The 14,429-nt window shown below is 41.8% G+C and overlaps 1 protein-coding gene across 3 annotated transcripts in view; it reads right to left on the reverse strand.

Moving 5' to 3' along the window:
* The window catches only part of TMEM131 (transmembrane protein 131), a 254,703-nt gene that overhangs the window by 61,260 nt on the left and 179,014 nt on the right, over window positions 1-14,429 (reverse strand). For all 3 annotated transcript variants that reach the window (XM_028832201.2, XM_015112922.3, XM_077958821.1), the window contains exons 12-17: window positions 6,287-6,395; window positions 3,025-3,133; window positions 2,071-2,224; window positions 1,808-1,978; window positions 482-592; window positions 264-398 (exon numbers count right to left, since the gene is read on the reverse strand). In XM_028832201.2, coding sequence (XP_028688034.2) covers window positions 264-398; window positions 482-592; window positions 1,808-1,978; window positions 2,071-2,224; window positions 3,025-3,133; window positions 6,287-6,395 — 789 coding nt within the window. The remainder of the gene's footprint in view (window positions 1-263; window positions 399-481; window positions 593-1,807; window positions 1,979-2,070; window positions 2,225-3,024; window positions 3,134-6,286; window positions 6,396-14,429) is intronic.

The raw sequence follows: 14,429 nt of genomic DNA on the forward strand, positions 1-14,429 counted from the left end.
GCGTTACAAAAAGATAATTTAAAATTTGTGTCTTACAGAACTTTTTATGACAAGGCAGAATTAAACCCCTTTGGGTTTCAGTGCCCTCATCATAAAAAGAGGGGGTTGAATTACATTACCTATAAGGTCCTTTTAATAGCAAGTAACCAATACTATCATGAACTGCATAAAAATAATGGTGATGTATGTAACACAGCAATGACCTCCCGCTTGCAGTTTAGACAGCATCTTACTTTAAGGAGACAGTAAGAAAGTTTACTTACCGATGACTGGTCTGATAAAGAGGATTTTTCAAACTCTGGCAGGCTTGAAATTATTGTAGTTCTATTGCCTCTTTCCATAGCTACAAGTTCTATTGATAAACCATCTCCTATGATATGCCAACTTTTTATAGCCAACTTTAAAAAAAGATATGAAAATGATTATCACAACACAAACATAAAATCCTTAAATGCGATTTAGAATAAAAACAGGTTTTTACCTCAATTGGATTGCTGTTTATAATTGCAAATAAAATATTACTTGCTTCTGTAGCGCTCAGTACTCCAAAATCTATGAAACGCTCCTCTATTTTGGGGGGCAATACAAAGTACTGGAGAGATATAAAAGAACCAGATTAAACAAAAAGTCACACTGATGTAACAATATTATGAAGAGAAAGTAACTATATTACAGATGTATTAAAGTTCACCAAAAATCAGCTGGGCATGGTGGTGTGCGCCTATAATCCCAGCTACTAGGAAGGCTGAGCTGAGGCAGGAGAATCGCTTAAACCCAGGAGCCGAGATTACACCACTGTACTCCAGCCTGGGCAACAGAGCGAGACTCGGTATCAAAAAAAAAAAAAAGATGTATTAAAGTTCCTATGCTTTCCTATGCTTTATGTAGATATGCATAAAACCACACAGTTATACAACATAGTTGAGGGCTTTGTATGAAAAAAGTCTTTTGAGTAATCAGAAATGAAAACAGCCATGGCTTCTGCTGAGCCGCTATTCCTCCTCTGAGGGCACATGAAAGAAGCAGGAAGCTAAACTACTAAGAGAGGTTTAGTGGAACCCTGGGGGATCAGGCAAAAAGCATGTGTTCTCAGCAAGCCTCACCAATGATCGCTGAAACAAAATAACTGAAGCAGGAACGAGACATTAGTGAAGGTCCCTCCAGCTCTAAAATTCTAATCGATGCCAACTACTTAAAGGGCTACATTTCTAGATGTCCTCGCTCTCTTTTTATCTTTCCTAACAGTTTTATCTCTTATCTAAGCTTCTTTCATTGATTACTCTCAAGATAGCTTTGTTTGGATTTTTCCCCCCTGCTTATTTTCTGTACCAGGAGTACCTTCATTGTTTCCTTCTGTATCACATACAATCTTCCAACTTTGCGTCTTTACTACCCTAGTTTCTTCTTTACTATCTGGTTCTCTTCTTTGTCCCAGTATTTCTCGGTTTTGATCATCTCTTCCCTGCGTATTTCCCTCTTCACCTTCCTTGTATTCTTCTTTTTCTACCTATCATTTTTCTTCCATTTAGTTCTTTCCTATATTCCCCATTATTACAATAGTTTAAAAGCATATCCCAGAGAAAGCAGAGTGTGGAAAAGATCTAAGTAGAGACTGTAACTAGAGAAGTCAACTATATCACAAGAGAGAGCTGCTGGAAAGGTAAAAACTGACTAGGAGAATGAGATCAATTTGCAGAGCACAGACAATGGCAAACCATAAGAGTATGTAACACGATTGCCTAATAAGATCTGAAAACATTAAAGGTGGGCAGGGAGTTTAAATGTTAAAGGTGGATAATATACTTACATCTAAAAAGCCTGTGTATACCCGCACGGGTAAATGAAATTTAGAAGCATTGGTAATAAGTAAAATGTTGTTATCTATGTGCATGGATGATGTGGAAGGCATAAAAAGCAGGGTAAAAATGTATCCTGATTCATTAGGAAGAATTAAGACTGGTTTGCTGAAGTTGTGAACCTGGGAAATGACAGAAGAGAAAAAAACAAAGTATCAGCATCACCTAGTTGGTAGACCAGGAAAATTAAAATTATGAGGGCTCCTGGACATACTTTAAACATTGTTTTGGCTTCTTCTGGTAGCAACACATCGTGAATGAGGATCGCAAAACTGAAAGTGTTAGTAAGGTAAATTGGCCTTTCCACAGGACCAGCAGGACTGTCTCGGATGTGAAATAATGTTGCAGCGTGATCAAATCCCAAATAACTATTCAAAAAAACAACAAGAACAAAATAAATCATTTTTATTTCCATATGTTAATTTAAAATCCAAGTTCTTCTGTTGTAAGTATAATTTACATTTAGCATTAGGGACTGTACTAAAGAATTAGAACTATAATATTTTAGTGATTGATTATATAATTTAAAACAATTTAGCCTGCAAAATATTGAAATCTAATATCAAGAACCATTCTCTAATGAATTATATGAATCACACAATTAGAATCAAAGACATATCAACAAAAAAAGCTTTACTTTGAAAAAAATCATGTTTATCAGTGAATTGCAAGGAGCTTCGTTAAAATGAATCTTTGCCAAGTTAAGTATTAAACTATTGGTTAAAGTATAATAGAAAATGAACAACATGTTACTTCCCACTTATAAAAACTTGTAATTCTAGAAGTGTTTATGAATTTACAAAGGAATATAAAGAATTTTGTTTCGAGTGCCAAAATAATAATAATAGTCACTTACATATCACAAACACATGTCAGAAAGGAAATGGTTCGAATCATCTAAATAATATTGTAAAAAATCAGAGTTTTGAATTATTAAGTCTTCATTTAAGCCCAAATCCTATCATCCCACTTACCCTTTTCTTCTAAGAAAGTAAAATATAAACAAAATATAGGAGGTTTTCTCTTTTATAGTTGGGGCTGTTCTTTTAAAAAATGATTCCATCAAGTTTATGTGAACATGGCTAGTATTTCAGAAGGTCATTTAGTAGGAAAACGTAATTTACTGATTAGTAAAAAGTTATAGAATTTATTTTAAAAAGAAACTTACCCATCTAAAACTTCTGCTTGATATGGTATTTCAAGTTTAGAATAACTCTTTTCCTTTGCTTTAACTGTTATTTTCCCAGAAAACTGAGATGGCTTTTTCGCCTTTGATGCTGAAAGGAAGCATTTAAAAAAAATAATCTGTCACCTTTTACTACCAAAGACTTTATGTAAACTGACAAAATCTTAAAAAAAAAAAAAAAAAAAAAAGTTGAGCTTCCAAACTGGCCAACAGAACACTTCTACAACACTTTAAACGAACCATCACATTTTTCATACAAAAGGGGTAAAATGTTTTATTTTTCCTATAGTAAGATAAGCAGATAAAGAATTAGCCGGTGAGCATGGTTCAGGAGGCAAAACACCGGACCTAAGCTGCTTCGCTGTAACCACAGGCTTTGGCTCCACTTACAGCGGAATTTTTCATCCTCGGCACTATTAACATTTTAGGCTAGATTAATTCTTTGTTGCAGGGGCTGTTTTGTGTACTGTAGGACGTTTAGCAGCATCCTGGACTTCTGCTTCCTAGATGGCAGTAGCATCCCTGCAGCTGTGACTACTCAAATGCCTCTCGACATTGCCAGGTATCCCCCTGCAGGCACAATTACCCTCCCACTCAGCCCTGCTGATTTACATTTGACCTGAGAAAGAAATCACATTTCTTGTATAGCTAAAGTCTTGCTCTATCACCAATAAAGTACCATGGTATAAGAAAAGTTAAGAATTAAGAGCTCTTACGTCTCAAATTGGCCAACCCTAAAACTCATGGTGTAAGACGAGATAAATCCCCTCCTGTCATCGTATCATATTGTCTTCATCTTAGATGAAGAAAAACCTTTAGATTTTGTAGCAGTTTTAAATAATCCTGGCTGGGTGTGGTGCCTCACGCCTGTAATCCCAGCACTTTGCCAGGCCGAGGTGGGCGGATCACCTGAGGTCAGGAGTTCAAGACCAGCCTGGCCAACATGGTGAAATCCTGTCTCTACTAAAAATACAAAAATTAGCCAGGTGTGGTGGCACGTGCCTGTAATTGCAACTACTCGGGAGGCTGAGGCAGGAGAATCGCTTGAGCCTGGGAGGCGGAGGTTGTGGTGAGCTGAGACTGTATCACTGCACTTGAGCGTGGGTGACAGAGTGAGACTCTGTCTCAAAAAAATAAAAATTAAAATAAATAAACAAATAAATAATCCCATCTGGAATTACAGAAATTGATTCAGTTGGGTCCAGTCTAGGCACCCATTAGATGGTTCTTTTCAAAGCAAATAAAGAAGCTGTTTATGTTTATCCTCTTAAAGTACTTTAGGAACACTTCCATTTATGTGAAGAATTCATATGTGAGTTCCGCAAATGTATGTCGTCCAACCTCACGACAAAAAAGAACAAAGAAATGGTATGACATATAGTGTTTGACTATGTGCAGACACAGACTTTCCATTTTAAAAATTCCCATTCGGCCTCTTATTTCTCTGCTTGCTAGTTAGCCATCTCTGGATGCTTCCAATTTTTCACTATTTGTTCTGATGTAAGACTGATTACAAGGGCCACATTTAAGCATTTCATGACATTGCATCATACACAGCAAATGAAGTGGTCAAAAAGCTCACAAAAATTCAGTTGAAAATCATAAAGAATGACTTTTGATGAGAAAGATGCTTAAGTGAACACTGTAGAGTTAACACATATATAAGGTGCATTCTAACAATATTAAAAGTAAAACACACTTCCTGACTGATTTTCACGGCAATCTCAGAAGTGTTTTGTGTGGGGATCCACCATGGTGGTGGGAGAGGTAAATGGTGGGGGGATTTTCATATGATATTAAAAACCCACTTCTAAGAAATGTAGCATTGGCTCTTAAAGATGCTTTCCCTTTGCTGTTATATTTGATTTTACATATTTCTTTAAGAAACAATGATCTTAGAGCCCATGATCTCAGAAGAACCAACACTAATGTCATCGCATTTATCTCGAGGAGGGAGACATTCACTGGGTGGTCAATACAGGAGCTAGAGAAGAGTAGCTCGTCACCCTTGCAGAGCACGTGGAGAACTTTCTGGCATGTCCGTGTAGGGTGGGTCCTAAATGCTCTCAGGGGTCAGGAATGACCATTAGCCTCTTTCTCCTCTGTAAGGGAAGACAATGCACCTGGTGATACTGACACGGGTGAACATGAATGTAGTCTCTCAGCAGCATAGAGGACGCTACCACAAATGTAGAAATAACTGTGGCATTAATGCCTTCTATAATACTATTTCTTGACAATTATATCATGAAGTATGCTGCCTATGTGTTTTTTTTTTTCTTGGGAGTCCTCACTGAGCTCACAGGATGAACCCTGAGGCCAGCCCCACCTGCGTAGCTGCTCCAGACCCTCCCTAGAACTCTCCACAGTGAGCAGCAGGCATAGATGCGCTCATGAACACTATACGAAGTGTGCCAGCATCTGCCTACGTTCATTGATCAAATACTCTCATCCAATGAGGAGCTGAGCTTTACCATGCAGACTCTAAGCAGAGATGGCTTTATCATAAAGCCAAAGTTGAAGCTCTACAGCAGCTACTCACTTGCATGGGTGCCTATGAAAAAAGCCCTGTTCAGAGGTTCAGTTCTCAGTTAATTATCTATATGGTTAAGCAGCCATTAAGTCATTATTTTAAAAATGTTGTGACAGCAAATTTAATGAACGTTTCATGAAAGTAGGCAAAACTGAATAAAAACATGTATAAAAATGGTCTAGTCTGGCGTGACTTAACACTTCAAGTATCAAAATATATACTATACACATTAGAAATAATAGCTAACTGGACAGTTCTATTATTTTAGCTTAAGTAGGGCCACCTGCTTTGCCTATAAAAGCCAATATATGAAAATGTTACAAAGAATACTTTTTATTTTTGCTCTCAAAATAAACATGCTTCTGAACTTCAAATATATCATAACTTCATAATTAAGATGAATTACAATAGATACATGTTTAAAAGGCTAGCCCAGACTATGGAAATGATTCCAATCCTAATGTATTTGCTAGTGTTTTTCTATTGCTAATACTGATTTAGCTTTATAAAGTTGTGGTATCTTCTCTCATGAATCAATCAAACAAGAGTTCATGATGGTTTACGGGGCGGGGGAGGGGGAATCAACCTAAGCAGTGATATAAATTCTGATGGTAAAACAATCTGGATTTCTATATTAAGATGTCAATACAGATGCTTTCTAGTTTACCAAAATAACATCACTCTATCAGAGAGAAAAAGGTGAATACTTGCCATCAAAACTAATGCTCGCAACCTTGGTGTATTTACTTTCTGATGCTTTTAATGTAATTGGTTTAAAGTGTACCGTTATAGCATCATTTTGTGGTGTAGGTCGAACACTCTGCAAAGAGAACAAAAATACATACACGGCATTATTTCAGTCTAATGGTTCAGGTGCCTGATACTTACACTGGAAAGTATACAGGAGTACACTGGAACGTGTACTGGAAAAGTAAAGTGGACTCTAAATTTGAAAAGTTTAACTTATGTTGTCCCTTTAAATGGAGTAGGCCACACTGGAAAAACTTCAAATTAATTTCATCAGAATGTCTTTATAAAAGAAAATGACCAGAGGAGAACAAACATGACACACTGGTAAGTGTAAGAATCTGAAGACCAACTATTACATTGGGTGTGAGTACAGAAAACATTTAAAAAAGGTACTTATTTTCCAAATGAATGACTAATTCATACACCAGAGGAGGTGACATCAAAAAGACTTATGGATCCCTCTTAAAAAAATTCACAATACTGAGGAAATATCTGAACCATACGATGGTGAAGAATAAATATGAACTTGGGAGCTGGTGTCTCAGTGCCAAGGTAGTTCTGCAGACTTCCTTTCTAGCGGCATTTTCTCTTTCTAGACACGGCTCTGCGAGTGGGGCGTGCTGTCCAGGGAGAGGGCTGTACTGCTGGCTATGGGACTGAGCACGGAGGCAGACCACAGGGATGTTCAGCTTGGAAGGCAGAATGCTTAAATAACAACAAACAGAAAAGCTCGTACTTGGAGAGCACGCTTTTTAAAAATACAGTTTAAGGTACAGTTATTTTTTATTTCCTCACTGACACAAAGCCCTTTCAGTTGGAAGGGACCTAAAAGATTCCAACCTCCTTCTCTGTTTTACTAATGAAATTTGAAATATTGATGTTTCAGTAGCTAGGCATCAACAGGTAGGACTAAAACAAGAATTCCTGGGTGGGTGCGGGGCCTTCACCTGACATCCTGTTGCACAAACATGTATCACAAAATCCTGGTACTGTATACAACTCTTGATTAAAAAATAATCTTCCTTTATAATTACTCTGAATCTGAACCCTCATGGATTGTGCTTATTGAATTTTGAAGGGCTTTATAAACTTGTCAGAGCCTGCCATTTCCTGAAGAAAAGAACATGGTCCTTTCTGTGAAACTTATCAGGCAAGCCCCTTAACAGGGGCACAGTCAGATCCTGCAAGTCACTATGTTCTTCCCCCTCGATCCCTGCCTGCTCTTTCAGCCCATTTATAAAGGTGAAATCTGCCTCAACGGAACATCAAAGGGCAGTCTCTTGAAGGTGCAATAAGCACCTGAGAAGAGCATGACGAGAGAGAACTATCCTTGTGCCCTGTGTGTGGGATCACAGGGTATGAATCTGATTATATGATAATGATCAAAGATACTGCTGGAGCAGCTCCCTTTCTATTCGTGGGCTAGTCCTGGGCTGTCAGCGAGTGTTCACAGGGTCTGAAATTAAGGCCCTAAGGATGGTTCTGGGGCCTCAGGCTCTCTTGGCATTTTAACTCTTTTTAACTTCCTTCCTTTCTCTTCTTCAAGAACTCCTCAATTGCTTTTGGATCTCTAGCTGGGGCTGGGAATGATTTGTTCATAGAATACTTTTACTTATCAATAAGCTTGCTGTTATTAGCGACATTTAAAATACAAATTTCTTCATTCACTGAAAGATGTGTGTGTGTGTTTTTAATAACAAAACAAAGTAGAGTTTGAATTGTAGGACAAATTGGGAAAAGTTCCATTTGGTTATACTATACTATATTACCATGCTAATACTTTCTCCAAAGAGAGGAAATCAGTACAGAAGTGTATGTGACAATCCAGTGGCATCACTTTATGCAACAAAAGGATGCTTAACTAGAGAGATGTGAGCTTGAGTCAGCTGCCCGTCTACTCTGTGGCTCATTTCTCCCACCTGTAAAAAAAAAAAAAAACCTGCCTTGGGAGGCCAAGGCATGTGGATCACGAGGTCAGGAGTTCAAGACCAGCCTGGCCAAGATGGTGAAACCTTGTCTCTACTAAAAATACAAAAATTAGCTGGGCGTGGTGGTGGGTGTCTGTAATCCCAGCTACTTGGGAGGCTGAGGCAGAGAACTACTTGAACCCAGAGGCAGATATGGCAGTGAGCCAAGACTGGGCCACTGCACTCCAGCCTGGGCGACAGAGTGAGACTCCTACACACACACACACACACACACACACACACACACACACACACACACACACACACACACACACACACACACACACACACACACACACACACACACACACACACACACACACACACACACACACACACACACACACACACACACACACACACACACACGGCAAATCCTAAGGGGATGGGTTATTTTCTGAGATCTAATAATCTACAACATTTTGAATTCTAAGGGGATGGGTTATTTTCTGAGATCTAATAATCTACAACATTTTGTGAGTCAGTTAATCTTGGTTTTTTCCCCCACAAATGAGCCACTTTTATCTTGAGGCCAAGCTTTGTTAGAGGTGATCACATGAAACTCTGTAGTTTGCAGAGGACTTCCACAGATATGGCTCCTGAAGTTCCTCACTTGCTCTGCTGAGAGGTGAGGATTGAGAGGTGAAGTCAGCTGGACTTCCTGGGCCGAGTGGGGACTTGGAGAACTTTTCTGTCTAGCTAGAGGATTATAAATGCACCAGTCAGAACTGTGTCTAGCTAAAGGATTGTAAATGCACCAATCAGCACTCTGTAAAAACGCACCAATCAACGCTCTGTGGCTAAACGACTATAAATGCACCAATCAGCACTCTGTAAAATGGACCAATCAGTGCTCTGTAAAATGGACCAATCAGAGGACATGTGCAGGGCCAAAAAAAGGAATAAAAGCTGGACACCCCAGCCAGCAGAGGCAACCTGCTTGGGTCCCCTTCCATGATGTGGAAGCTTTGTTCTTTCACTCTTTCCAATGAATCTTGCTGCTGCTCACTCCTTGGGTCTGCGCTACCTTTATGAGCTGGAACACTCACCACGAAGGTCTGTGGCTTCACTCCTGAAGTCAGGAAGACCATGAACCCACCGGAATTCTGGACACATTTTGGTGACCATGAAGGGACTATTACCAACTGGTGAGCACCATCGGACCCCTTTCACTTGCTATTCTGTCCTATTTTTCCTTAGAATTCGGGGGCTAAATACCGGGCACCTGTTGGCCAGTTTAAAAGCAACTAGCACAGCCACTGGGCTAAAGACACGGGTGTCAGGTTTTCTGGGAAAGGGCTAAGAACCCCCGATTCTTTGGAGTTGGGAGCGCTGGTTTGCCTGGAACTAGCTTCCGCTTCTCCTGTACTTCTGGGTTGACCTGAGGGTCAACAGAGAGCAAAGTAATTCAGCTCCGGGATCCCGACAAAAAGTTGGTTGACTGTGGCCATGAGCGAACTCTCAAAGTTACGTCGCCCAAGCGAGACTCGCCCATCTATCCTATCTATCCTGACCCTTGCCCTCTGGGTCCTAATACCTGTCAGACAAACTTCCTCTCGCCTCTCTTCTCCGAGGCTAGTCCCGCTTCTAAAAACCACTGCCTGTCTCTGGTGCTGTTCTAGTTTCTCCTGTAAGAATGATTTCTAGTATAAACTCCAGGACTCTGTTCCCTCCTTTAGGCACCCGGGCTCACCAATCAGAAAGACATAATTTTTGCCCAAAGCCCCGTTGGGGGGTTGGGGGGACTACCTGGAATTTTAGGATCCCTCCTCAGACTAGCAGGCCTAACAAAAGCTATTCCTGAAGCTAGGATGGGGGGAGCCTCAGAAACGATATCCTTCCTATTCATATGATGAGAAGTGATGATAAAAGGCATCACTCTTCCATCCCTGGAGATCCCTTCCCTCGCTCAGGGTATGGCCCTCCACTTCATTTTTGGGGCATAATATCTTTATAGGACAGGGGTCAAGTCCCAACACTAACAGGAGAACGCTTAGAACTCTAACAGGTTTTCGAAAATGCATCCGTAAGGGCCACTAAATCAGTTTTTCTCAGTTCTCTCTGTGGTCTAGGAGGACAGGCAAGGGTGCAGGTTGAGAATGCGTCATTAAGGGCCACTAAATCTGACCTTCCTCAGTCCTCGTTGTGGTCTAGGAGGAAAACTAGTGTTTCTGCTGCTGTGTCGGTGAGCGTAACTATTCTGATCAGCATGGTCCAGGGACCGCTGCGGGTTCTTGCGCTGGGGGAAAACAAACAAACCAAAACCATAGGTGGTTCTGTCTTTCAGGTGGGAAACACTCAGGCATCAGCAGGCTCACCCTTGAAATGCATCCTAAGCCACCGGGACCAATTTGACCCACAAACCCTGAAAAAGAGGTGGCTCATTTTTTTCTGCACTACGGCCTGGCCCCAATCTTCTCTCTCTCTGATGGGGAAAAATGGCCACCTGAGGGAAGTATAAATTACAATAGTATCCTGCAGCTTGACCTTTTCTGTAAGAGGGAAGGCAAGTGGAGTGAAATACCTTATGTCCAAGCTTTCTTTTCATTGAAGGAGAATACACAACTATGCAAAGCTTGCAATTTGCATCCCACAGGAGGACCTCTCAGCTCACCCCCATATCCCAGCCTCCCTATAGCTCCCCTTCCTATTAATGATAATCCTTCTCTAATCGCCCCTGCCCAGAAGGAAATAAGCAAAGAAATCTCCAAAGGACCACAACCCCCCCCAGGCTATCAGTTATGTCCCCTTCAAGTTGTAGGGGGAGGGGAATTTGGCCCAACCCCGGGTACATGTCCCCTTGTCCCTCTCTGATTTAAAGCAGATCAAGGCAGACCTGGGTAAGCTTTCAGATGATCCTGATAGGTATATAGATGTCCTACAGGGTCTAGGGCAATCCTTCTATCTCACTTGGACAGATGTCATCCTATTGTCAGATCAAACCCTGGCCTTTAATGAAAAAAATGTGGCTTTAGCTGCAGCCTAAGAGTTTGGAGATACCAGGTACCTTAGCCAAGTAAATGATAGAATAAAAGCCAAAGAAAGGGACAAATTCCCTACAGGTCAGCAAACCGTCCCCAGTATGGATCCCCACTGGGATCTAGACTCAGATCATGGGGACTGGAGCTGTAAACATCTGACCTGTGTTCTAAAAGGACTAAGGAGAATTAGGAAAAAGCCCATGAATTATTCAATGATATCCACCATGACTCAGAGAAAGGAAGAAAATCCTTCTGCCTTCCTCGAGCACCTACGGAAGGCCTTAAGGAAATATACTCCCCTGTCACCTGACTCCCTTGAGGGTCAACTGATCACGAAAAATAAGTTTATTACCCAATCAGCCACAGATATCAGAAGAAAACTCCAAAAGTGAGCCCTGGGCCCTGAACAAAATCTGGAGGCATTATTAAACCTGGCAACCTTGGTGTTCTTTAATAGGGACCAAGAGGAACAGGCCCAAAAGGAAAAGTGAGATGAGAGAAAGGCCGCAGCCTTAGTCATGGCCCTCAGACAAGCAAACCTTGGTGGTTCAGAGAGGACAGAAAATGGAGCAGGCCAATCACCTGGCAGGTCTTGTTATCAGTGTGGTTTACAAGGACCCTTCAAAAAAGATTGTCCCACGAGAAACCAGCCACCCCCCATCCATGTCTGCTATGCCGAGACAATCACTGGAAGGCACACTGCCCCAGGGCAAAGTTTCTCTGGGCCAGAAGCCCCCAACCAGATGATCCAACAACAGGACTGAGGGTGCCTGGGGCAAGCACCAGCTCACGCCATCACCCTCACTGAGTCCCGGGTACGTTTAACCATTGAGGGCCAGGAAATTGACTTCCTCCTGGACACTGGTGCGACCTTCTCAGTGTTAATCTTCTGTCTTGGACGACTATCTTCAAGGTCTGTTACCATCCGAGGAATCCTGGGACAGCCTGTAACCAGGTATTTCTCCCACCTCTTCAGTTGTAATTGGGAGACTTTGCTCTTTTCACATGTCTTTCTTGTTATACCTGAAAGTCTCACACCCTTATTAGGGAGGGATATATTAGCCAAAACTGGAGCTATTATCTACATGAATATGGGGAACAAGTTACCCATTTGTTGTCCCCTACTTGAGGAGGGAATCAACCCTGAAGTCTGGGCACTGGAAAGACAATTTGGAAGGGCAAAAAATGCCCGCCCAGTCCAAATCAGGCTAAAAGACCCCATGACTTTTCCTTATCAAAGGCAATATCCCTTAAGGCCTGATGCTCATAAAGGATAATAGGATATTATTAAACAGGTAAAAGCTTAGTAAGGAAATGCAGCAGTCCCCGCAACACCCCAATTCTAAGAGTACAAAAACCAAATGGTCAGTGGAGACTAGTGCAAGATCTTAGACTGAGCAATGAGGCTGTAATTCCTCTATATCCAGTTGTACAAAACCCCTATACCCTGCTCTCTCAAATACCAGAGGAAGCAGAATTGGTCAGTTTTGGACCTCAAGGATGCCTTTTTCTGTACTCCCCTGTACTCTGACTCAAAGTTTCTCTTTGCCTTTGAGGATCCCACAGACCACATGGCCCAACTTATGTGGATGGTCTTGCCCCAAGGGTTTAGGGATAGCTCTCATCTGTTTGGTCACACACTAGCCCAAGACCTAGGCCACTTCTCAAGTCCATCCACATACTGAAGAATGATTTCTAGTATAAATTCTAGTATGAAGAATTCAGTATGTGGATGATTTATTTTTGGCTACCAGTTTGGAAGCCCCATGCCAGCAGGCTACTCTAGATCTCTTGAACTTTCTAGCTAATCAAGTGTACAAGGTGTCTAGGTCGAAGGCCCAGCTCTGCCTACAGCAGGTCAAATATCTAGGCCTAATCTTAGGCAGAGGGACCAGGGCCCTCAGCAGGGAACGAATACAGCCTATACTGGCTTATCCTCACCCAAGGACATTAAAACAGTTATGGGGGTTCCTTGGAATCATCAGCCTTTGGCAAGTATGGATCCCCGGATACAGCGAGATAGCCATTCTATACTCTAATCAAGGAGACCCAGAGGGCAAATACTCATCTAGTAGAATGGGAACCAGGGGCAGAAACTGCCTTCAAAACCTTAAAGCAGGCCTAGTACAAGCTCCAGCTTTAAGCCTTCTGACAGGACAAAACTTCTCTTTATATGTCACAGAGAGAGCAGGGATAGCTCTTGGAGTCCTTGCTCAGACTTGTGGGACAACCCCACAACCAGTGGCATACCTAAGTAAGGAAACTGATGTAGTAGCAAAAGGCTGGCCTCACTGTTTACGGGTAGTTGCGGCAGTGGCCATCTTAGTGTCAGAGGCCATCAAAATAATACAAGGAAAGGATCTCACTGTCTGGACTACTCATGATATAAATGGTATACTAGGTGCCAAAGGAAGTTTATGGCTATCAGACAACCGCCTAGACAGCAGGCGCTATACTCGAGGGACCGGTGCTTCAAATACATACGTGTGTGGCCCTCAACCTTGCCCCTTTTCTCCCAGAGGATGGGGAACCAATCGAGAGTGACTGCCAACAAATTACAGTCCAGACTTATGCCACCCGAGATGGTCTCTTAGAAGTCCCCTTAGCTAATCCTGACCTTAACCTATATACCGACGAAAGCTCATTTGTGGAGAATGGGATATGAAGGGCAGGTTATGCCACAGTTAGCGATGCAACCTTACTTGAAAGTAAGCCTCTTCCCCCAGGAACCAGTGCCCAGTTAGCAGAACTAGTGGCACTTAGAACTGGGAAAGGGAAAAAGAATAAATGTATATACAGATAGCAAGTATGCTTATCTAATCCTACATGCCCATGATGCAATATGGAAAGAATGGGAATTTGTAACCTCTAGGGGAACCCCCATTAAATACCACAAGGAAATTAGAGAGTTATTACACGCAATACAAAAACCCAAAGAGGTGGCAGTCTCACACTGCTGAAGCCACCAAAAGGGGAAGGAGAGGGCAGAACAGCAGCATAAGTGGCCGACAGAGGCAGGCGAAGACCAGCAGAAAGGAAAGAGAGAAAGAGAAAATCAGCGAGAGAGAGGGAGGAAGAGACAGAGACAAAGAAGGAGTCAGAGAGAAAGAAGGAGACAAAAAGTCAAAGAGAGAGAGGAAGAGACAAAGAGGAAGT

Source organism: Macaca mulatta, chromosome 13, assembly GCF_049350105.2.
Source record: "Macaca mulatta isolate MMU2019108-1 chromosome 13, T2T-MMU8v2.0, whole genome shotgun sequence".
In the NCBI taxonomy this organism is placed as follows: domain Eukaryota; kingdom Metazoa; phylum Chordata; class Mammalia; order Primates; family Cercopithecidae; genus Macaca; species Macaca mulatta.